Source organism: Uranotaenia lowii, chromosome 3 (genome assembly GCF_029784155.1).
Source record: "Uranotaenia lowii strain MFRU-FL chromosome 3, ASM2978415v1, whole genome shotgun sequence".
Classification (NCBI taxonomy): domain Eukaryota; kingdom Metazoa; phylum Arthropoda; class Insecta; order Diptera; family Culicidae; genus Uranotaenia; species Uranotaenia lowii.
Genome location: NC_073693.1, coordinates 53,110,127 through 53,135,126, shown reverse-complemented (window position 1 = coordinate 53,135,126; position 25,000 = coordinate 53,110,127). Strand labels below are relative to the sequence as shown.

General features: G+C 40.5%; 2 protein-coding genes across 2 annotated transcripts; one reads left to right on the top strand and one right to left on the bottom strand.

Moving 5' to 3' along the window:
- Window positions 1–2: 2 nt before the first annotated feature.
- On the bottom strand, window positions 3–1,839 carry LOC129752187 (tetratricopeptide repeat protein 27-like; the record flags this gene model as incomplete). Its single annotated transcript, XM_055747978.1, has 3 exons — window positions 1,671–1,839; window positions 681–1,533; window positions 3–621 (listed from the first exon to the last, which is right to left on the bottom strand). Coding segments are annotated over exons 1-3 (1,521 nt in total), but the record flags the coding sequence as incomplete, so codon positions are not given.
- Window positions 1,840–2,424: 585 nt separating this feature from the next.
- LOC129754323 (uncharacterized) lies at window positions 2,425–5,422 on the top strand. Its single transcript, XM_055750302.1, has 4 exons — window positions 2,425–2,603; window positions 2,829–3,098; window positions 3,156–3,313; window positions 3,380–5,422. The coding sequence occupies exons 1-4, from the start codon at window positions 2,558–2,560 to the stop codon at window positions 4,769–4,771; spliced, it is 1,866 nt and encodes a 621-aa protein (XP_055606277.1). The 5' UTR covers window positions 2,425–2,557; the 3' UTR covers window positions 4,772–5,422.
- The last annotated feature ends 19,578 nt before the right edge of the window (window positions 5,423–25,000 follow it).

Genomic DNA, 25,000 nt, shown 5'->3' with positions numbered 1-25,000 from the left:
ATATCGATCGATTTGTTCAAATGAACAATTGCTTCCGAATATTGTTTCCTCGCGAAATAATAGTTTCCCCAATGGCGCTGGGCACGAGCACTGCTCTCGTTGGATAGTTCCCATGCCTTCCGGTAACATTCGATGTCGTCAGTGGCATCACCTAGCAAGCAGAACAGTGTCACCGTAGGTTTCTTGTCTATTTCCTGGCGAATAATTTCAGCCGACTTGTGGCGTAGTTCCAAATGGTTGTAACAGGCAATAACATTCTCCCACAGTTGGAGTTCCAAAAACAAATCTAAAGCAGACTTGATCAAGCCCAAGCTAATCATCAAATCGCCTAATCTGGCCTTAATGAGCCATCGTGGAATTAAAGCTGAACAAAAAGCTAAAGAAAACCGATCTGCCATAGGAGTTGGCTGGGCCGATTCTAGGAGGGATACTAGCTCCTCACACTGTTTCAGCGAACGATCTACAGTTCGTTTGTGGTTGGCCTCTTGTTCGATGTTCATGAACAATGCTGCAACTCTCGTTGACCAGGGACCGTGGCTCTGATACAGCAACGAGGTGAGGTACGGTTTAAGTTCTTCATCTGCTAGAGTATCTTTTGGCTGAGAAACTTTCAAGTACAATCTAAAAAAGATAAACTTATAAAGATTAAAAATCGATCAAAATAAATTACAGTAACTTACACTTTTGTAAGCACGATTTGCTGAATAAGACTCGGTAACTGAACGGAGTCGTTTTCGTGCTCAACTACAAATTGCACCTTCTCCAAACGCAAATCATCATCCAATTTCAGTACAGTCGGTAAGCTCACATGACCATGAGTTTCCTTCGAAGAGGGTAGTCCCAGAGCATCCGACCCTTCCGTTCGCAGGGTTAGTTGGGGTAGTGGGTTCTGCTGGTATTTTGTCCTTACACCAAGGACACCTTCAATCGATATTTTTATTCCGCTCAACTCCTCCAATCGGGTCATCCATCGTGCCGATTTGGAAACACGTTTGAATAGAATGTATCCTTGAAGAATCTCCAAATGAGTTTGAATTTTCCAATTCATATTATCCAATGAATCAAAACGACTTTCCAAAAAGTTTACCAAACGGTCAAATTTAACGTAAAGGCTATGAGTTAAGTCGTCCAAACATCTTTGATAGGTTACTAAAAATCGCAAATACCAAACAGCTTCATCGAATTCCAATTCAATTTCATTATCAGCCAGTACCAGACCATCGAAGATAATTTTGCACATGTATAACAGCTCTGGGCTAAACACGTTGACATTCAACTCTTCTCCATCGGATCTAAGCTTGTCTCGGTAATCAATACCTTCGACAATAGTGATTGCCTTTTCGCAGGTTTGTTTGGGACCCAGAAAATTGTTCTGTATAAAGGCACCCAAAGCAATTATTGCCGCCTTCAGTAAATCCTCACGGTCTGTCTCGGATAGCTTGTCGGGGTTAAATCTGAACCCTTCGCTTTCGAAACATTCCTTCCAGCTGCAGTTGTTGATGAGAACGTGAAGTTCAGAATTTTTTAAACTTTCTAGAATTTAAAATAGAATTTGAAATTTGATGTCTTGATAAGCATTGCTGTTGAGTACCAAATAAGCTGAGTTACATGCGGTAGTCGCCAATGCATACGCTTGTTCTTGGTGACCATAAGTAAATTAATTCACTTACCTTCTGATTGTGATTTGTTGCAAAAGTTTAACATTTGAATTCTTGCCATTTTAGAGATTGGAAATTACTGGAAAAATATGGATTGAAGTAAACGTTTTTAAAAATTCATGTATATTATTCTACCAATTCTACTATCAACGCACGTGCGCTATATACGCGGTTTGTTTTGGTTGCGGGATCGCGGATCATTTTTGTTGGAAATCATTGTAACTGCTACTAGCGCCAATTTAACCATCTGGCTCTGATGGTTTTGGAAAATGCGTCCTTGCTGTTCAGTAGTACACGGTTAGATTGAAATACACATTAGCTGTGATAAAGTTATTCACTAATAATGCGGTCATACAGGGCAGAAATGAATTATAATGAGTCGTTCTTGGAATCTGTGTCTAATAAGATCTGTTGAAAAGATTTTTTTTTAATTTAAATTTTTAAATTCTTACATGTTGGCTATAAATTGTTCCTCAGTTGACTGTAAACTATGTTCATCTATTGCAGTTAATGCAGCAATATCATTTAAAAACGTATCCACAAAAAATGCATACGCATTATCACATGAAACTAGAACACTTCTGGCGTTAAACTTCTCATTCTTTGATATTCTTGTTTTTCAGTGTTCAGACAGTTAAGCTACTCACCGCACTTATACAAATTAGCGCTGTTGTCAGATAATGTTTTGTTTGCGGCGAATGACAGCGACAAACCGTCAGAGTGATTCATTCGCGTGAGTTCGGGTATATGCGTTTGTGTGCGCTTCCCTCATTCATTAACAAAAGCCATCAACGAATCAAGTGCATAACATCAATCTCGGATCGGTCCTTTATTTTTAAGAATTAATAGTTTAATTTGGTTTCGATTAGGGTTCTTTCAATGTGCATTTGCTAGTGAAAATGAAGCAGAATCTATTGGTGGTTTTGCTTTTTGCGTGCCTATCAGGTAAGTCAGCGTTTTGGAATGTTTTGTAAAACCTGAAGCTAACCCAAGACACGCCCTCGCCCTTGCCATCGAATTATTTGCTAGGGCGTGTCAATATTTTTCTGAGAAGAAAAAAATTATTTAAATCAAAACTTATTTATATTCAATTTTATAACCAGAAACGGACTTTTTTTTCAATTATTCATGAATGTGGCATTAATCCAATTAATTTTTATATGTTCCCAGTCGCAACGGCTCGGCAGGGCAGGCTCTGTGATATACCGAAAGTGCTCCAGGGAACGTGGTTCAGCTGGGAAACGGGTGAGCCCACAACAACCACCGTTGACGAAACGTCCTATGAACGGGTCAATCCAAAGCAGGGACGCATTCGGGGAGAATGCATAGCCAGCAGCCGGAACGGATCCGACCATACCCTGATCTTCAAGGGTGTGGGCGATTGCTACACCTGCGTTAATGCGTTCCCGCGGACGCTGAACGTGTTCGAGAAATTTGAAAGTATGTTCTCAATCCTCTGTATTTAAACACGTTATGCATGATTTGGTTTATTCTTAGCTCCCTGTGTGACGTTGGAAAGAAACGCACAACCCACAATCGAGAGGATTTGCCGTGGTCTAAGAAGAGATCAACAGTTAATTACTTTGTTCAACAAAAACTTCGTTCCCATAAGTTGTAGATCGTCTCTGGAAGGTGTTTGGAACTTTGCCTATCAGGTTAGTACTTCGAAACTAATGAGAAGCTAAATATGGATAAAACTATAATTTAAATCACCTTTTTAGAATCGTTTCCGCTTCACGGGTGAGTGTGACAATCCCGATGCTCGGATCCAGTCCTGCCAGACGCCCGGTACTCAGTTTTTGATTCAGAACCAAAAGTTCAACATCACCTACAAACAGTGTCAGGGAATGGATGGAACTTTCAACGGAGTCGTGGAGTTCAGTTGCCTCGGAGACTGGTTTATCGGCAAAAACCACTATTTTGCCGTAGTCAATACAAAGGAATCGCGAGAGGACGAAAAGTATCGATGCTTCCTTAAGAATCGTGACGACGATCTCTACTTCGGTGCTTCCATTACGGCCGAATGTAATACTCTGAAAACGGTGGAAAAGTCTCCTGAGCGATATCGGGTGACGCCGGTCAAATCGGAAGTTGTAGAACCGGGATGCCGTTTCCCGCAGAATTTCACCGGAGAATGGGTCAATACAGCTAATGTAGACGCAGAAGTAACAATCAACGAAACGCATATCATTGAAACGTACTACCCGGATAGGGCTCGATACCGAAGGACCATCTACGTTTGTCGGGAACAGCGTGATAGTCGTATTATGATGGCTCGATTAACGGTGGACGGTTGCCAGAAAGATTTCATCTGTTTCGATTTCGTGCCGCGGCATCATAACGTGATCCGATACAGGAAGGGTCTGGCTGTTATCAAGGATGACTTCAGCACGGTATGTTCTTGGGTGCAATTCCCCAACAAGGAGGAATGGCGTTATGATCTGTTTTTGGCCGCCAAGCCTGTTCCGGTTCGTTGTCCTGTAGCGGGTAAGTTTAACTTTACACAAAAGGGAGAATCACCCTTCAAGACACGAATTCTTGGTGGTGTTACGTTGAGTCCTCGTCCCGATATTCGCTGTAAGCAAAACATTTCCGACTTTTCCGTCTGTGATACCGATCAGAAAGAGATGGCCATCGATGCCAACTATTGCTTGTCCGTCGATTATCTCGGTAGACCGGTTGATATCTACAGCGATCCAGATTATCGCATGAAATGTATTGGTTTTTGGCAAGAAAATCTTAAGTCGTATCTAATTACCTACGATGATCTGGATCCGCTGTCCAAGTACCGTTGCTGGGTCTATCAGAGAGCAGATTTGAATCGCGTTCTCATGTCCCAAGCGGTGGGAGCTTTTTGTAATGTTAAACAGGATGTAACTTCCTGGAATTATACCGAAGGTGCCGTCGTTGCAGTAGACATGACCGAGTATGAAAGAGAGCGGGATCAATGTCCGATGCACTTCGATGACGGCGAAAACCCTTGGCAGGAAACGGAGAACTACATCAAAGTATTTCCCTGGTTGATTTATCGAAACGCTACCGGAGGTATCACGGGTAGTTTAAATGCATTTCTAGTATCGTTGGCAGCACTTTTACTGAAATTGTTGTTCTAGTGCGAAAAAGGGCAGACGCAAACTTCAGCACAAAGCATCTTTTCTTTTTCAAAATGTTGCTTGATTTTTTTCGATTTGATTTTATGGAATCAATTGTTTTCTGCATTTTATTTTTGATATTTTATAATGCATAAAAATCACGGTGTAAAATTTAATTTTCATACTTTTTTTGGTTAAAAAACAAAAAGTTACAAATAAGTTTATTACAGTGTTTCAAATGTTAGTAGAACTTGCACAATGAATTCTGTAAACGAAGTTACTTGTGCAATGCAGCGTTACTATGTAAAAATAGGATTGAAGAAGAAGAATTTTAAATGACGTTTTACAAAAAAATCTCAACTCGTACCGTAGAAATCTCAATGCGCCTTAATAAATACGTCAACGTCCGTCCAATGTAGTCGTAAGTTTTAGATAAACAAAAAAGTTTGACATATCCGTTCGTGCCTTACCGTCCAATAGAAATAGTCTGATTTTATTCTGGAAAACGATGAAAAAAACTAAGCTTAAACGCGATGTTCTGTAACGATTTTTGTTAGTAAACCAAGCCATTCACATTCCCTAATACGTGTAAAGATAAACTTAGTAAAACCCATCATGAGATAAAGGATGGTAATGAATGGGAAAATTTCAATAAAAAAAATTGAATGTCTATCCGAGCAGAGTGATGATTATGATGACAATCCCTTTTGCGATTCCTGTTAAACTACGGTCAATTAGTGTTTAGTCACATCAAGGGTTCGCTAGTTGTTTTGACGTCGGAGGAACTGAACTCGAGTTCGAATGTCGACATCGAAAACTCCTCCAAAGCAACATGAATCCATCTATTGAGCATAGCTGAGTCACCAGGCGACCCATCCGATATGCCTGTTGAATACAGCTGGCAAGGTGTTCGAGAAGGTGATCCAGCGAAGAATGCGAGAACGGTCTCTCCGACGAACAGTTTGGTTTACGGAAAGGCCGCAACACGGTGGATGCTATTCGGTCCAGCATCGAGGTAGCATACAAAACCAGACTAAAGCAGAAGAGAGGACCTCCTTTGCTCAGTAGTCACTCTTGACGTGCTAAACGCCTTTAACAACATCAGTTGGACAGCGATGGCATCGTCGCTCATCAGATTGAGGATCCCGGCATGTATTCGTAGGATGCTGAATTGCTACTTCCGCATCCGCCATCTGCAATAAATGACCAGTGACGAAGTTAAACAATGGGCGTCTCAGCAGTTGTCCTACAAAGGCCCAGTTATATGGAATATCGTGTGAAGCTTGCGTCTCCCTACGGGAGATAGACTAGTTGGATTCGCGGATAATGTGGTTCTCCTAGCGTTGGGCCCTTTCACGAAAGAAGTTCAGCTACTCGCCACAGTAGCGATCGATAGGGTGGAACACTATATGCGCTTCAAAAGCCTGCGTCTGGCTCATCACAAAACCTAGATGGTGCTGGTCACCAAATTTCAATCTGCACACTGAAGTACGATTGCAGTTAGACCGTGCGATCAAATACCTAAGACGACCGGCTGAGCTTCACGAACTACGTCGATGCAACGGCTGCCCTTACGCGTATCATGTCAAACACCACATCGATCCGTTTCAGCAGAAGAAGGGGCCCTATGAGCGTGACTTCGTTCATTTTGAGATATGGTATGGCATCCTTAAACAGGCAGTGTAACCTGCAGAGGGTCCCACGTACAGCGGCTGATGAATCTGCCGGTACCGAACCGTATCCTCGGTAGCGGCTGGAGTATTGGCGGGGGTCATGTCCATCTCGGTTTTGTTGGAGGAAGATATCTTCTGCTACGAGAACAGAGACATGCCCAATGTACGGAGACACGCTAGGCTGCCTCGACAATCAACTGGCAGAAACTGTGGGACAGCTTGCAAAGCGGCCGGTGGCCCCATCGCTTGATCATCCCTAACGTCGGATTTTGGATTGTTCGCAAACATGGTGAGGTGGATTTCTGTATGACACAGTTCCTAATTGATCATGGATGCTTCGAACCTAGCAGTTAAGCATACCAAGATAAGACCTTCTACGTATGCCGAACTGCTAGGTATGCCGCGTAGATCTGAGTAGAACGTGCTACCTGCGACGGAGGCTGCGAGGATAAGACTATATCGTTTCCGCAGTCTAAATCGTTGGGGGAAGAGTATTCCCGCCTCGAAAGTGAATGCCGAAAAGTGTGAATGTATAAGCTTTTTCAGAACCAGAGCTTCCGCTGCATTCGACTACTTCGACCCTTTTCAAGACCCTTATGCTGTAAAGACTGTGTTCTGCTCACTCGTCCGCAGTGTCTTGGAATACGCCGCACCAGTTTGGACACTTTATCATTGCGTCATCTGCCTTGGCGAGATCCCGTTCGATTGCCACCGTACTCCGATAGAAGTGGTCTATTATCATTGCCGTCGCTAAGCCAAAGGAGAACTTATCTACAACGAATGTTTGTCTATGATATCATTACGAACGCTATCGATTGTCCGCAACTGCTTCACTCCGTGAACCTATATGCCCCAGCTTGACAACTACATTATCAGACTCTTTTCTGGCTACCAAAATTATTCACTTCAACTTCAACATCTCCACTAGTTCCACCGATTTCCCCACTAATTTCGAATGGAAATGGTTCCGCTTGTCATCAAAAATAATCACAAAAAAGGGGGTGTTGCGAAAATGTGCACTTTTCGATGGACGAGCCTTCAAAAATTGCCAATAAAATATACTAAATGCTTTCAACAGAGCTTCAGCATCTTCTAAACCCATCATAATGTATTAAACAATTGTAGATCGTGTCTTGTTACAATTTTGTTTCAAACACAGCGAACCATTTTATCCAATCTACAACGTGTCAGGTTCAAAAAACTATTTTTTCAAGAGATTTAAACTTATATATTTTGATCAGATAAAGAACTTTGTCGTAGACATCAAAGCCCTAATTTAGCATTTTTATCTCGCTATCGGTGGACCCCTCGGCAAAAATTTTGCTACTAGAATATGCTCAGCCAAAATTTTGCTACTAGAATATGCTCCATGTAAAACTGAACAATGTTGCTGAAGACATCAAACATCTATCACTTCATCCTTGGGCGCTATTTAATTATTTCGTACAGCTAGATTGATGTTCTGCACCACTGTGCAATGATAAGACTTTACCATCAGCGTACTTCGCTACTGAGTATTTCGCGTACGTAATGTAGGATACTTCGTTGAGGGGAGTATCTGAGCAGAAGACGCTCCCTGGGATGGAGGCTGCAGAGATGAGACTTTACCTATTTATAGGAGAGGGTCTCGAGCCAACACAAGCGGAGTCAGAGACCCCAAGTCGTAAGAGGAGAGGTCCAGTCTCGGGCCTTGAGTAAAGGACGAATACCAAGTCGTTAGATGAGAGATCCTTAGTTCTCAGTCCTGTGATACTTTTGGCCAGCAACTCCCGGATAATTTAAGCTCAGTCGCAGAAGATTCCTTTGATTAGGTCTCAGGGTCGGCCTACGGCTGGTAATCGGAAAGGAACGAAAACAAAATTTACAAGACAAACTGTGAGTTTTCGAAACAAATAAAAAACAAAACCAGATCACGCTCCGCTTGGTTTAACCACCTTACTCGTTGCCCTTCTTTTCGCCTCGTGGTTCGTAGCGAACAGCTTTTTTGCAAGGCACTCGTCCGCCATTCTCGCAATATGTCCAACCAGCTTATTCACACTCCGTTCTCCTTCACGCCGCCAAAGATGGTTCTCAACACTCGTCGCTCGAATGCTCAGAGTGTACGCAGGTTCTCCTCGAGCAATATTCATGTCTCGTGCCCGTAGAGAACAACCGTTCTAATGAGAATCATGTACAGGTTACACTTCGTGCGAGGGCTAAGCCTTCTCGACCGGAGTTGCTTGTGGAGTCCATAGTACGCACGACTTCCACTGATCATTCACCGCCGGATCTCGAGGCTGATGCCATTGTCTGCGGTACAGTACAGCTTTGCTATGACAGCCTTTTCTTGCCAAACAAACTGTCTGGGTTTTCTTACCACTCGGTTCGCTGCTGTACCGTCAGTAACGAATCGAAACGCTTCGGCTACATCGCACACGTGCGAGAACCCAGGCTGTATCTGAACAATCGGCTCAAAGCATGCGTTACCGAAAATGTTGTGCTTTAAGCTGTAGCGAACCCAACCGACAGTTCGGTTCTCATTTTTTCATGTCTCCTGTTTCGAAAATAATTTCATCCTAACTGTCGGCTGCAGGGCGTGACAGTTTTGGGCAGGACTGTCACGGGTGGCTGTCGTGCCCATACCGTACCCATGCCCGATCGTATGCGCTGCTGCTCGGTTCGAATAGATCGAAAGAGCCATCTATTCGCACCGAGCAGCAGCATACGATCGGCGCGTAACGCGATGTGTTGTGCCGGCACAGGTTAGGCGAAAAGGGAAGGGGAGGGTGATTGGGGTGATCACCACCTGCAGTAACTTCAAGCAAAAGGAAAATTCATACGTTCGTTCGAAATTAACTCGGCCCGAGCGAATCTCGGCTACAGTCGGACGGAGTAAGTAGTACTGTCATACGAAATTCAACGCATTGAAAACTGTCACGAAGATATTCCCAAAACTGTCACGAAACTTAAAACCTTTCATACCCACGTACAAACTCTCGCATGAGATAAAACATCGCTGTACATCGCACGACCGCTCCTTTTAAAACTGTCGGGGAAGAAATATTCGGGAAGCTTTCATCGAGGTGCATGTGCGACGTTCGCAAGAATACTGTCGTTCGCCAGTACTTTTCGGAAGCCTGATCTCGTCAATGATTTTCCGTAGCTCGTCACTGTCGATTGTGCCATATGCGGCTTTGAAGTCGATGAATAAATGATGCGTAGGGAATTTAGAATCTGCTTACAATGGGAAACCAAAAACCAGAAAAGGATGGTAAATACTAAGCCGAAAAATTTCCATTAACTGTTAATTAAAACAGGGGACGTACAAGTATGAAATTCCGTGAATTCTTGTTCAAAAACCATTCATGAAACCGATTCATCAATTGTCCAACATTTTCGCTATCCATAAATTTGACAACGAAAGCTTGTCAACTTGCTAAAAGCATTCGCCAACGTTCGACGAGTTATTTTTGGCATCGGGCATCTAGTTCAGGCGGCTGGACATTTTCATCGCGCATTAAGAGGTGCAAATCCCGAACCAATCGGTGTGCTTCCGTGAATTTGCCCTACCATTTAACACCTTCAATTATCGGATGCAAAATCGGCATAATATGAAATCGCAGCTTCTTATTGCTCATCATTCACATCCTTAGATGGTGTCGTACGATTCGAATAATTAAAACGAATCAGTTTTATGTGTGCCGAAACATGGAAACTATTATTATTAAAACTCAAATAAAAAAATCCAAACCAGCTACATATTGAAAAACTATTTTCAACTTTTATCATCAAACGATGAGATGTAAGCAGCAACTCCACTCTGTAACAGCCTTTCTTTCATTTGAATTGGCGCCTAATATTCTGTTCGGCTCGTGCAGTTGCGACGCTCTTCTCGAACTCAAATGAAATTTTATCTGCCCCTTATGGAGTATTATTATCTCTAGCCGAGTGATAGAAATTTATCACTCTGATCCTTTTTCTTTTTTGCTGTTCAAATAAAGGACCATCGGTTTCTCGGTAGACACTAATCTGTATACAGGGTGACACGTTAGGTAAAAATTTAGTTTCATTTGATCAATAAATTAATTTAAGAACATGATTGAAATTTAAAACGGATAATAACTTTCTCATTTTGTAGTGCAATCTGGTTTTAACAACGTTTAGAGCCGCATTGGATTGCCGTGATGCAAAAAGACGGAAAGCAACATGTTGGCTTTTGCGACGTTTTGCATTGTGGAAGGAAATGCATTGCAAGGTAAGTGCAATAATTGTTACTTTTATGTTTAAACTTTTTTTTTCAGCCTGATAATTTTTCTTCGAACAGTGGCAGCCAACATAGAAGCTTCGGATGAGCTATTTCTGCGGTTTCTGCACTCCTTGAATGTTATCATAGTCACAGGTAGTAATCGGCCATTTCCAGTTGAATAGAAACCTGATGCACAGTCCCTCGTAGCACAGATTATAAGCTGCAGCACCTGTGTGATTAGGAGATTGCTCCACTCCAATGTTAGAGACTTTAACAAAGCTATCTTACTAATTCTGTAGAGCGCATATCACCCGCAGACAACGCTTCAAGGATTAAAACGTAAGTCCTCTTTCTATAAGATAAAACCAATCAATTTGCGAAAGGACGTTTGTGCCCAAAACGTAATGCAAAAGGTCGTAAGTACTTGTTTACCGAACATTACATTTAGGCATGTACAGTGAGGGGCAAAATAAAGTGTCCAAATTATTTTTTTATCATTTCTTTTGTTTTTCTGGGTAAAATTTACCGAAAACACATCGTAATCATTTTTAAAATATTGTTTATTATGTTCTTTTTAATTTTTGTTAATGTTGCGCTGGTAAAAAAAGAAAGTTTTTCTGATAGAAAAAAAACAATTAATATTCCAAAAAAAATGGGCAAAATAAAGTGTCTAACTCAAAAATCAATATAATTTCGATAAGTTTCCATCGCGAGGCCCCTCGAATTTGTTTATTTTGTGTATTTTGACGTTTCATAAACAACTGGCTTGGCTCTGGAGTCTTCAAACAGGTGTCTACATTCGAATAAGCTGTAAAATATGGAGAACGCATAAATTTCTGGTTCCATTCCGTTGTCCATCCGGAAAGTGGTTGTTCGTGATGTGAATAACGGTCAAACGCACTGGGAAGTGGCCAAGCACTACGAAATCAGCAAGACAGCGGTATCAAAAATCATGAAGAAGATGAAAACGTTCGGATCGGAGATGGATCGCCCAGGAGGAGGACTGAAGCCCAAGACAGATGCCAGAACGGACAAGAAAATCATTCTTGAAGTGAAGAAAAACGCAATAATAACGATCCGGCAGATACAGGAAGAGCTCCAATTTTCGGTATTGCGTCGTACTGTCCGCCACCGCATTCATGCAAAGGAGTATCATAGCAATATCGCAGGGAGAAGGCCTTTCATCAGCCAGGTGAACAAGGCTAAGCGGCTCAAGTTCGCCAAGGAACACGCCGATAAACAGCTCGAGTACTGGAAAACATTGTTGTGGGACGACAAATCCAAATTCGAGCTATTCAACCGGAAGAAGCGGGATCATATGTGGCGCAAGTCGGGTGAGGAGCTCCAAGACCGCCATATCCAAGTAACAGTCAAGCACAGAGGAGGTAACGTGATGGTGTGGGGGTGCTTTTCTTGGGGTGGGGTGGGCAAATTAGTAAAAATTGACGGAATCATGACAGTTGAGTCATATTCCAATATCCTGCGGGAAAACCTCGAGGTATTCCTCATCAAGACGGGCCTCGAAGAGCGCTTCGTTTTACAGCAGAATAACGATCCGAAGCATACGGCCAATCTGATGAAGTCATTTTCCCGTTCCTGCCGCATCAAACCCCTTGAATGGCCCCCACAAAGTCCTGATCTGAACCCCATCGAAAATCTGTGGGCCATCCTCGATGCTCTGATTGATAAGACTGGTGTGACAAATTAAAAATACTTATTTTGATGCCATGGAGCATGCGTGGGAGGAAATCGACCCACAACACTTGCACAACCTTGTTGAAAGTATACCGAAGCACTTGTAGGAGGTGTTGAAGTCCGAAGGAGGCCATACCCGTTATTGAATCGTTCTTGTTTGCCTTAGTTTGAATCAATTTGAAGCTGTACCGATCTGGACACTTTATTTTGCCCCTGTTTTTTTGGAATATTAACTGTTTTTTTTCCTATCAGAAAAACTTTTTTTTAACAGCGCAACATTAACAAAAATTGAAAAGAACATAATAAACAATATTTAAAAAATAATAACAATGCGTTTTCGTTGAATTTCAACCAGAAAAATAAAAGAAATTGAAAAAAAATAATTTGGACACTTTATTTTGCCCCTCACTGTACATATTACTAACATAATTCTCATCTTTTATTGTATATGTGATCAATTATTCAGACAATTCTGAGTCACGTTTGAAATACAAGATTTGAAGATTTGTTACAAAACTTAAGCAGCGACCTAATCAAAACAAACTCTAGAATTAATAGTAACATTCTTTGGAATCCTTGCTATCAGTTTAAACCGAAAAAAATACTACAGGGATAGTTCGGTAGACCTTCGTAATTTTTACAGTAAGTGGAACATGCCTTCGACGCTGTTCGCTACTTCACCTCTTCATAGTGTTTTCTTCACCAATGCCAAGATTTTCACAATTGTCGGAGAAAGAATCATTTGGCAAATTTGTAAGATGGTTCTTTCGTAGCTGACGTCGTCGGGCTGTTAGAATCGACGCTGCATGAAGCATGAAGGGATCTCTTTGCACCTCTGCAACTGAGTCACTTATTTACCACTAAAGGCTGTCCCTGAAAGGACCTCTGTGCTGTTTTTTGAGTGTAACTGTAAAAACGATATATCTAACAACTCAGCAACGGATCCTTCGTGACGAACTTAAGTCGTGCACAACTCAGCACTTTGATCCGGATGGATTCACAGCTTCAGAACTTTCGGAGCTAGACGAATTCTGCAAATCAACTATTGTCATTGTAAAAAGCTATAGCTTAAAGACCATCACATGTTATCTGTCTTGTAGGAGAAACTCTCAGCTTTATGATGTGATACTGGAGATGACCTAAAATGGCACTGATTAAGGGTGTCTACGATGAAATTGCCACACACAAAATTGATTCGCAACATTTGAGTTTTCATCTTATTGCCATCAAATTTTCAGGGATTAAAAAATAACTATTAAACTTCATTTTACCATTTTACTCGTATTGTATTTACAGCCTATACGCAAATGGTCGCACCTTGGCCTTGACCCCGGCGATTGTGCACAACCTGTGAATCAACCGTTTTTTGCATGTAAACCCATACTTTTTTCGGTTCCTCGACTGTCTTCACTACCTCAGGTCGTTTAAGAAGGTGCTGCTTCATAATCGCTCAGTACTTCTCGATGGAACGGAGCTCCGGAGTGTTAGGAGGGTTGAACATTTTTAGCACGAAATTTACCTTATTGTCCGCATACCACTTCAGCACGTCCTTGGAGTTGTGGCATGAGTCCAAATCCGGCCAGAAGATCGTTGGGATGTTGTAGGCCTTCAGGAGAGGAAGCAGCTGCTTCTGGAGGCACTCTTTCATGTACACCGTTCCGTCCGGTCATCGTGTACTGGGTCACGAAAGATGTGCAGATGGCTTGCCAAACCAGGAATTTATTCGAAAATTTGGACATCTTCTGAGTGCGGGCATGCTCCGGAACGCTAAACTTATCCTTGGACATGAAAAGCAGGTTGCCGGGGATCGGTTTGAAGTCGGCCTTCACATATGTTTCGTCGTTCATGATGCAGCATTCAACTTTCGTCAGTACCTTGTTGAACGTTTGAAGCCCAGCCTTAGTTTTGGCCTTTCGAACAAAACTTCGGCTTAGGTGCAGCTTCTTAGCCACATCCCGAACGGTGGCGTTCGGGTTTCGGTTGAAGGTCCCAACTACGCGGTTGTGATTTTTGGTGTTGTACGGAATACTTTTTCCTTCACTTCTGGGCTTCCGATCGGTGGCCAATCGTTCCTCGAACCGCTTAATCACTCGCGACACCGTGGAATTCGCGATTCCCAACGTTTTAGCGATGGAACGGTGCGAGAAATGCTTGATCTCGTGATGAATGCGCAAGATTTTATCACACACGAGCTGTTCTTTCGACTCCATTTCTGCGAGTTTTGATCACAGGAATTTAAAACTTGCAGGATGTAAACAATGCACTATGAACTAAAACTCTTTACGGTTTAGGACGACATTTACGGAAAAAGTGCCAGCGAGCAAGGGGCCGTTCACATACCACGTGGACAACTTAGGGGGAGGGGGGGTGTATGGAAATGTCCACGCTTGTCCACGGAGAGGGGGGTAGGGGTTTGGGTCATGTCCACGTGGACATACTTACTGTGTGAATCTTAAAATTACAAAGCTATCCAGTTTATGTTTAAACAATTAAAAACCACTTGAAAGCAAGTAATAAATATGATAATTAATAAATTTAATTTTTGTAAAATTATTTTATATTAGGTAATGCTATTTCTTTTTTTGATCAGTCATTCTAATAACAAAAAGGCAAAAGAAGTGTTTTCTTATAGTCAAATGAGTTTTTGAAAGAAAAAAAAAAACATTTTCTTTAAATGTTTAAGTCACCGTTGTTGTTATCTTCTCGTTTTTGGATTGATTTTTTTCGGTGATTCAATGAATTAACTGCCGTGTAGTTTACGTTTCGGTTTACTTATTTTATTTCAACCATCTTCAGAACTAATTTTATAAAAAATGAACGGAAAAAAAAATGTTTTAATTAATTAATATAAACTTTCTCATCTTTCCTATCTACTATTTTTCGCTTACACTAATAGCTTTTTTTACACCCGCTGGGGCGGTCACATTGATTTTTTCTAGTCACTGTTGATGCTGCTGCTGCTGCGGCTCGCTGTCGACTGAATGTGTTCCGTTTTGCGATGTAGTTCCATTTCCTCTTTTTCCCGCAGCTTTTTCCACAATCCGTTGTACACGCTCGAGATGCCTTTTGTGTCCTGTTGGATGTTAACTGCACGATTCTCTCGCATCTTTATGTGCAGTTTTTCAGCTATCCGACGGTGTGTTGTATTTGGGATTCGTTCGAGAATTCTCGTTTTCGGGAAATCAAACACATGACCGGGGCCGTTTTCCAACGCATGCTGAGCTAGGCCTGTAGCTTTCTGATCATGCAACAAACAAATGTCGTTTATGCCATCACATGCGCTTGCGGAAATGAGTACATCGGACAAACGTCGCAAACTCTTGCCAAACGCATCAAACAACACGAAACCACCGTGCGTCTAAAACAGAAAGCTACAGGCCTAGCTCAGCATGCGTTGGAAAACGGCCCCGGTCATGTGTTTGATTTCCCGAAAACGAGAATTCTCGAACGAATCCCAAATACAACACACCGTCGGATAGCTGAAAAACTGCACATAAAGATGCGAGAGAATCGTGCAGTTAACATCCAACAGGACACAAAAGGCATCTCGAGCGTGTACAACGGATTGTGGAAAAAGCTGCGGGAAAAAGAGGAAATGGAACTACATCGCAAAACGGAACACATTCAGTCGACAGCGAGCCGCAGCAGCAGCAGCATCAACAGTGACTAGAAAAAATCAATGTGACCGCCCCAGCGGGTGTAATTATTTTATTATTTTATTATTTTCGCTATTAGTGTAAGCGAAAAATAGTAGATAGGAAAGATGAGAAAGTTTATATTAATTAATTAAAACATTTTTTTTTCCGTTCATTTTTTATAAAATTAGTTCTGAAGATGGTTGAAATAAAATAAGTAAACCGAAACGTAAACTACACGGCAGTTAATTCATTGAATCACCGAAAAAAATCAATCCAAAAACGAGAAGAAAAAACATTTTCACATCTGTCCACGTGGACATCCGGGGAGGGGGGTAGGGGTTTGCCAAATGTCCACGCTTGTCCACGGAGGGGGAGGGGGGTGTCAAAAATCTCATTTTTCTGTCCACGTGGTATCTGAACTGCCCCCAATGAATGTATTTAGGTCGTGGGAGGGAATTTCAATCCACTCTTGATTTTTTCTTATTTGATTTTGTTGCCAAGGTGCCATATAGAATGTTGCTTGTTATTCAGGTTTTTCGATTTGATTAATTATTAAGCAGGGTAACGATTTTTAGGACTTTTTTTTTAAGTACGGAAACTTTACTGTCACCCTGTAGATAGAAACTACGATTGAGTAAATGTAAATAAACCTAAGCGTTTGAACTGAAGACAACCGGGACAAACCGGCATTACATCGTTTAACAAATTACGATGCACCGCAGGGTGCCAACCAAAATGCTAAAAACAGATAATTCGCTTCAATACAGAACTCATTTCTGAAATTAATGTGAAAACGAGTGAAGGTTTGTAGAGCGGAAATTGAGTTTAATCAGGATCAAAAGTATGCATAGATTTTAGACATCGTTCTTGTGCTGCCACCCTTTGGCACAGTTGGTTCACATGTATAAAAGCTTTAAACTTACATGTGTTAAAAAAGGACAGGATAAACCCTGAAATAAAAAAAAAACAAATGAAAGGAGTGTGTTGCCGATTTCAAACCTTGGGGGCTCAAATTGTTTCTTGGCCTAAATAGCAGAGGGCCCCAAGTCAACTTTAACCTCAATCGGTCCACTTTAAGGGGTCACTCAGCGACGCTTAAGTTTTTATGGGATTTTTCCTGGATTTCTTCTAGCAAATCTGAAATAATACATTTTTTAAGTTGACGATGATCAATCAAATTCAAATTTTAGCCGAGAAAGTATGGGTACAAAGCACTTTTAGTGTTTTTTAAGCGATCAAAAGTTGGAACTGTCCCGAAGCTGTAATTAATTTTGAAGTTGTTCTTACAGGGTCCGGCAATTGAAGTGCTACATTGAAATAAACATATTTATAAATTGATCAAAACAACAACTTTTTATTTCAAATTCATTCAATTTCTCTTGAAAACAAATTACTTTTTCAAAATTCACTGGTAAACTTCGACTTGTTTGCCCTAGAGTTTAACCACTCGCCGCAGACGATCGAGGAACGCATCGTATGAGGTCCGCAGGTGTTCTTGTGGTATTTTATCCCAGGCTGCCACGAGATGTCGCTTCAGGATCTCCACACCTTTATGTTTCTTAGAGCTGACTTCGGACACCAACATACTCCAAACAGCGAAGTCCATAGGGTTCAGGTCTGGCGAACTCCGAGTGGCCGGAGCTCGAAATGAACCCTGGAAAATGTTGCGCAATCCAAAGTTGGATTTTCTTCGCTTTGGGAGCCGGCGCTGAGTCCTGTTAGAAAACCCAATCCGTGGAACCAAAATGTCGACGTGCCCACGGTTCGAAGACATTCTGTAGAACTAGTTCCTGATATGTATTTTGGTTGATCTTCACTCCTTCAGGGACAAAAACCAGCGGAGTCCGGCCCAAACCATCATCGATGCTGGTTTCTGTCGCCGGGTGGTCGTCAGCAAGTCGGCATGGCTTCGTGATCTGTCTGGCAACCAAACTCTGTCGTTCTACTTATTCACGAACTGCTGTACGGTGAAGAGTTTCTCGTTGGTTAACACGATATTCTTCAACCTTCCTTCTGCGGCCCGCTCCAGCAGCGCCTTCGCTCTTTTTACCCGTTCTTTCTTTCTGCTTCACCTTAAGGTCTTGAACCTTTTGGATCTTGTAGGGCTTGGTCTGAAGTTTATCTTTCAGGGTCCGACGGAGACTTCGATCCGATATGTTGAGATCCTCTGCCATTTTAGTGGCACTACGACGAGGATTTCTCTTAAGGTGCTTCTTGACGATCTTCGCCATGGCAGGTGTCACCACAGTAGGTCGGCGTCCCCCACCATACCGTTTTTTGGCACTTCCGGTCTCCAGGTATCTTTTGACTGTACGGTATACAAAACTTCTGCACACACTTATATCGGACAGCTCACGAACTATGTCCCTTTGCCATTTGTCAGCTAGGAACACGGCAACCATAGCGCTACGTTTCTGTTCGAGATCCATTTTTCCGGATAATATCTGATTACAAAAGTAACACTTACATCCAATGATAGCTAAGACTTAATGTAAACAAAGCGACGAGGGGTCGTTCAATACTGTTTCGTGTGCAACGAAATATTTACTGTTGAAGTAACGTAGCAGTTCAATCGCCGGACCCTGTATTGACTTCAAAAAGGCAGCTCTATGACAAAAAAGAACTTGTATAATGACATGTCTTAAAGTACAGGTGAACTTATTTATCGCTTCAGTCCGATTTGGCATTAACTGTCAAGTTCATACTAGACTATATTTCACTAAAAGTTTAAACAAAACCATACGAATATCAACTTTTACAGCTTTCTCAAACCGATATGTACGCCTTCGCTAGCCGATTCGATTTTTGATTCACTGTGCGATCGGAAAATAATTTTGCATAAGAAACCGAGTCTCATCTTGGCGCCTCCATCATCATCGTTGTTAATTCGCGCTATCAGCAGTTGAACTGTTGTCGCGCTCGGGTACGGTCATCGCTCTGCTCTTCGAACATCCTCCAAAATAAATTGCCGAAAAAAGTAAATCCAGAAAATGGTGATATAGACTGAACACAAGTAATCCCATCCTGACTCATGTGAATTAAAATATAGGTACCTGACTTACTATCTACAGTGTGTACTGAATGCGGCCGCGTGTACTTTATTACCGTATTTATTCGGCCTATGCAAATAAACCGTACCATCCCGTGGAAAATTCCTAGCTTCCAAACCTAACTGTGAGAATGCCGCCCGAAGACGAAGAAAAAAAACAGAAATTCGCCACCGGTGTGACCGTTTTGTGATTAGTGGATGTAGTATTTAAATTTGGGCTGCTGTGACCGAATTAAAGCGCTTAAGTACCTCCATAAACGGAACGACGACGTACTCTGGTCGGCCGAGGAAGGCGTTAAAAAGCAAGAAGATTGGACAGGTTGGGGAAATTATGGCTCCCATCGCTTTATGTGACTCAAGATCACCCTTGACGCAGATTTGGTGGATCTCCTTGATGCTGTAAGTAGAATGCAGACGCATTGCAAGGATACAAACTTTAACTTTCTCGTGGTATCGTATGTGTGGTCAAGCTCGTTTCCCGAATAAAAAACTTGCATTTGCATAGGCCTCACAAAAGAATGAGTTCAATCTACTGAACGAAATGATCTAAAGCTGAAATTGACGATTTTAATCTTAAAGTTTATAGCTCTTTATGAAAGGGCAATGAAAAAATAGATCCTTAAAAAAGCTTGATATTGTTCCTATCAAATCAACCATTGTATTTACTAAAAAATTCTGCTCAAAAGCAGCCTGTAGGATCTGTTTTTTTTTTTAACTTGTGACGCTATTCGTTTGCACGCTTCTCGGCTGAGGCTAACTTGTTTGGCTCGTGGCTAATTTTTTACAAGTAACATGATAAGTGAAACGATGCAGGATACCAACGGTATCCTGTTTTCGTTTTCTAAAACGGTTCTTACAGTTCCTAACAGCAGAAAAAATAAATGGCATAAATAAATTATCATGGAATCAAAGAGTTTTACCTATTTTTTGAAATCATACTCTGACATTTTCAAGCTTCAACAAAATTTGAAAATTTATCGACGTTTTCGTTTGTTTGCAACTGGCTGCGTTTTTTCTTCATAAACTAACAAAATCGTCACCCAGGACGATGCATATAAAAATGCACCGATTATGTTTGATTTTGAAGTTTGCCGCCGACACTTTGCCTGTGGGAATTCAACGAAAACGACAATAGATTTTGAAAGATGTGCTGAAAAATACTCGAGGAGTACTAAACGATGGCAGATTTTTAATCGCTTTTTTTCCAATACATCTCAAAACTGCTCTACTATCAATAAAAAATTTAGTGGAATGCGAAAAATGTACGCTATTCAAAATAATTAACTAAACTTGGGGGAGTTCAACTGGCCCTATTACTGTCCACTCGACTTTTTCCGTTACCGATACTGTTTTCTTAAGGAAAAACTACCGTAACAACACGGAACAGGTTCGTTTTAGTATTTTTCATGTAAGGAGCTGTCAAAACCATATTTTGGATCTTTAGAGAATACATTTTGTGAAATTTTTCCCGTAAATTTTGTACAAATTTAACAAAGTGCGTTGACTGACAAAATGATGATTCCCGGCAAACAGCCTTAAGTAACCGTTTACTTTCAGCGATAAAACATCATTTTCTAACATAAACGCTCCAAAAAACAACAACTGTTGAAAAAATCGAAAATTTTCCAATGCAAATCTATTCTACAAAAATAAAACTATCGTTTCAAGTCGATTTAAGATCAAGTATGTACTTTTTAGGAAACAAAAACCCTTTTTGCATCAGGAGCACATGAATGCTCAGTTCGCTAAAAGGCGTCGAATTAAAAAATTGACCGGAAACGAAAAACCAAATATTTTATTTCTGGCTAGCGTTAGCATAATTAAGTTATGTTTTTTCAGTGAAATGGTCGAAAAATGATGCCAACACAGAATAGAAGCAAATAGAAGTTTTATTTTTGGGAAAAACATCCCTCTTTTTACGAAATACACACAAAAGGATGATTTTGGGCGGTGAATGGCTTCTTGATGGTAACTGACAAAAATTATATTTGCTGAAACAATGTTCAACATGTTGTTCCTATTGATCGATGAATAACAAGTACAATATAAATATAAATCAAATCCAGAAGATTGCCTGATTTTGGAAAAGGAGTGAATAGATCTGGGCAACCGGGCCAGACTGGTCATTTCCCAAATTTTGTGTCAAATATCCAGCAATCTGGCAAGCTAAGTATGTTAATCTATCTAGAGTAAATTGCTCCGTTGTGCACGGCTTCAGTAGGGCACCACTGATTGGTTAAAAGAATTGGTCTTGCAGTTACACTAAACAAACACCAAAGAGGTCTTCTAGAGACCCAGGTTCGCTTTTTTCATAAAAAAGTCGAACCATAAAAAAAATGTTGAAGTATTTTTTAACTCTCGTCCGTCCCTAATTTTTTTACTTGTTATGATCCCTGGAGTGTCAATTTGGCACTCCTTGTTTGAAACGATATAACTTTGCGACTACAATCAAATTTTTTCATAAATACATCCATAGAAACATTTTAATGATAGTTGATAATGTTCCGAACATTTTATACAGTTATATTCACTCGCTTCCTCGCAATTGAACTTCTAAATAAAAAATCCGAAAAACAACCTTTACTAAAACTACCGTATGGTTCGTTTAGAAAAATATTCCTTGAAATATGAAGTCAAAAGCTATACCATGGAACATAGAAAACAATTAGCCACATTTTTAGCGAACAATAATTTTAAAAAGTAGTCTTTAAACGTAGTTTTCATTTCACCTCTTGTTAAAACTGTTTAAGAGATGGGAAAATTGTTTTAAAAATACGGCTACAAAATTCATGTTATTTCCAACATTTTGCGATCATTAGATTTTGGATACGTAGAGAATTGCGTATTTCGCGGTAATTTTTTGAAATTTGAAATGTTATCCTTCTCTGAAACAGTTTTTACAAGAATTGAAATGAAAACTACCAAACTACTTTTTTTAAATTTTTGTTCGTCAAAAATTTGAAAAAAATGTGAAAATTGTTTTCGATGTTTGATGTTAACCTCAGCTTTCATGAACACTAAAGGAATATTTTTTGGAGTAAACCATATGTGACGTACGGTAGTTTTAGTAAGGGATGTTTCTTCAGAAGTTCAATTGCGAGGAAGCAAGTGGATATAACTGTATAAAATATTCGGAACATTTTTTACTGACATTAAAATGTTTCTAAATATTGATGTATTTTAAAAAAAATGATAGCAGTGGAAACGATTTAGGACTACTTTTCTTCAGGAGTGTCAAATTGACACTCAAGGTCTGATTTGGGAGTTTTTCTCTGGGCTTTTAGGCAGCGTCTATAACATATTTAATGATGCAAAATTAAAGAGTTCATGAATCCATTAGGTAGGATTTTCGATGCTAAATATGGGCACGTCAATGCTGAACAAATTTACTTTACTGATGGGTCTCTTCTGAATGAATCAACAGGATTTGAAGTATTCAATGAAACATTTAGCGCTTTCTTCAGTCTCGGTTTCAATGCTCAGTATTTACAGCAGAGTTAGCAGCTATCAACTGGGCACTGGAGAGCATCGCCTCACAAACTGTTGGTAATTTTTATGTTGTAACGGATAGCCTAAGCTCACTGGAAGCTATTCGTTCAATGAAGTTGAGAAAGTACTCATCGTACTTTCTCGAGAAGATACGAGAAAAATTGAGTACTTTATCTGGTCGCTGCTTCTCCATCACCTTTGTTTGGGTCCCTTCACATTGCTCAATATTGGGCAATGAGAAGGCTGGCTCTCTCGCAAAGGTGGGTGCGCTTGAATGTGATATTTATCAGCGTCAAATCTCCTTCAACGAGTTTTTTCTTTGTAGTACGTAAAAATGCTCTCTTCAATTGGCAGCGCAAATGGAATACAGATGAGTTGGGCCGGTGGCTTCATTCGATCATCCCAAAGGTGAAGCTTAAACCATGGTTCAAGGGTTTGAACTTGAGCCGGGATTTTATTAAAACATTCTCCCGACTCATGTCGAATCACTGTTCCTTAAACGCGTTATTGTTTCGTGTAAATCTGTCTAGCACCAATCTCTGTACTTGTGGCCATGGTTATCACGACATTGACCATGTGGATTGGTCTTGCGAGGTCCACTTGATCGCCAGAGCGAAATTAACAGATCCCCATCGGGCCCAAGGAAGGCAACGTTATGCACCTGTAAGAGATGTGTTGGCTGCGATGGACTTAACTTACTTTTCCGAACTTTATCTATTCTTTAAACTTATCGATAATATTCTGTGAACTTTTTCTCTATCTGTTACTAATTTCTAGTTTATGCAATAAAATGTAAAAAGTGCAAAAACAACTTCAATCTTGGCTCCTTAAACCTACTGGATTGAGCCATATCAAATAAAGGATTAATAAAATAAAAAAAAAATGAATTCATTAGGGGGCCCCGAAGAAATTGTTTTTTTTTATGCGTCTGAAAAAAGCTACAAGCCTTAAAACTTAAAATAGTGTCATATTGACACTCAAAAGTGGATTAGGGTTAAAAGACCGGGATCTTTATTGTCACCTTGTTTGTACATGAGACGTGAGAAGTAGAAATAAGGCGTAAGTAAAAAGAAGTCAGAGGTTTCAAGTCCCACTTCTCACTTTTTACGTCTCATTCTTCACGTCTTTTTTCCCTTCTTCCCGCGCCACGTTTCTCACTTCTCAAGTCTCATTTCTTATGTTTCAATTCATCACACTTCTCACGACTGACGTTTCACTTCTCTGGTCTGATGTCATACGCATAATGCTTCTTGTCAAAGACAGTTTTTGCTTCCATCAGCATTCAACACCAGTGCATAAAGCATTGATCGTTCACAAATAATTAAAAAACAGAATTTGCCTTGTTTCATTAGTTTTTCTGAATGGGTTGCATCGGCAGCGGGTTTGAATTCACTAGAATTCAATATCTGGAGATTCGAGGTTGGACCAAGTTAGCCGAAAGCACAGAAAAATCAATTATTTCACAGAATTTTGAGCAAATTTTCATCTACATATACATACAAGGATTTCATAGGTTTTTTTTTTTAAATTTTGTACGTATTTCCAGAATTAAAATTTTTATGTAAACATAACTTAAGATTTTTCAACTTAGTTTTGGAAAAAAATGATAAGTTTATTGATTTTTTTTCAAGTTAAAAGTAAAAACCTCAACTTTTCATGACTTTCCAACGAAATTTATGCTGTTTCCATCACAGAAAACCATCACAGAACTTTTGGGTAAAATCACAAAAAATCAGAATTTTTTCGGCAACCTTGGGTTAAACACATCTTAAAACGTTCGGTGAAGTTGTACGTGCGGTTTGCAAAGCCTTCGAAAAGCGTCACCAAAGTGAAAAATGTTGAACTCATGTACCTAGTTCGTTTAAAATGTTACTACTTATAGATGATTAAATCGGTTGCGTAGAGAAATAAAAACTGATTTGAGTTTTGTTAAATAAACAAAGTGTATCACTTTCACGTTGCCACCCTGTAAACAACATGACTCAAGGTTCCTGTCTAAGGCGTGATGTCTCATGTCTCATCTGTTAGTTCTTAGGTTGCACTTCTAATGAATAAGGTCTCAGGTTTGAGCACGGTTTTTTCTACCATGGTGATTTGAGACCGCTCCCTTCAAATGGAAAAGAGAAGGGGGTCTCCCGAACAAAAGACAAATACTTGCATAGCTCGAGACCTGATTAAGCATATTGTACTCAATTTGGTATGGGAGGATATTTGGGTACGAGGAATATTTCTAAAAATATATGGTACCACTCCTTCCTTCCAGTGGGGAGATAGGAAGGAAGGAGAGGGCTCCTTTACAATTGTTCACATAACTCGAGATTTAATCAAGCAAAGGGAACCAAACCTTGCATGGGAGGGGATTTGAATACGAAATTCTTCTAGTGATGAGATAGGAAAGATAGAAAAGGGCTTCCACACTATTTTATTGCATAGCTCGAGAACTATTCGAGCAATTGAACCAAATTCCACTTAAGAAGGTAT

Excerpts from the sequence above, each read along its gene's own strand:
- LOC129754323 (XM_055750302.1), top strand. The coding sequence starts at position 2,558 with ATGAAGCAGAATCTATTGGTGGTTTTGCTTTTTGCGTGCCTATCAG. Across the intron at positions 2,604-2,828 it reads GCTTTTTGCGTGCCTATCAG|TCGCAACGGCTCGGCAGGGC; the intron begins GTAAGTCAGCGT and ends ATATGTTCCCAG. Across the intron at positions 3,314-3,379 it reads TTTGGAACTTTGCCTATCAG|AATCGTTTCCGCTTCACGGG; the intron begins GTTAGTACTTCG and ends TCACCTTTTTAG.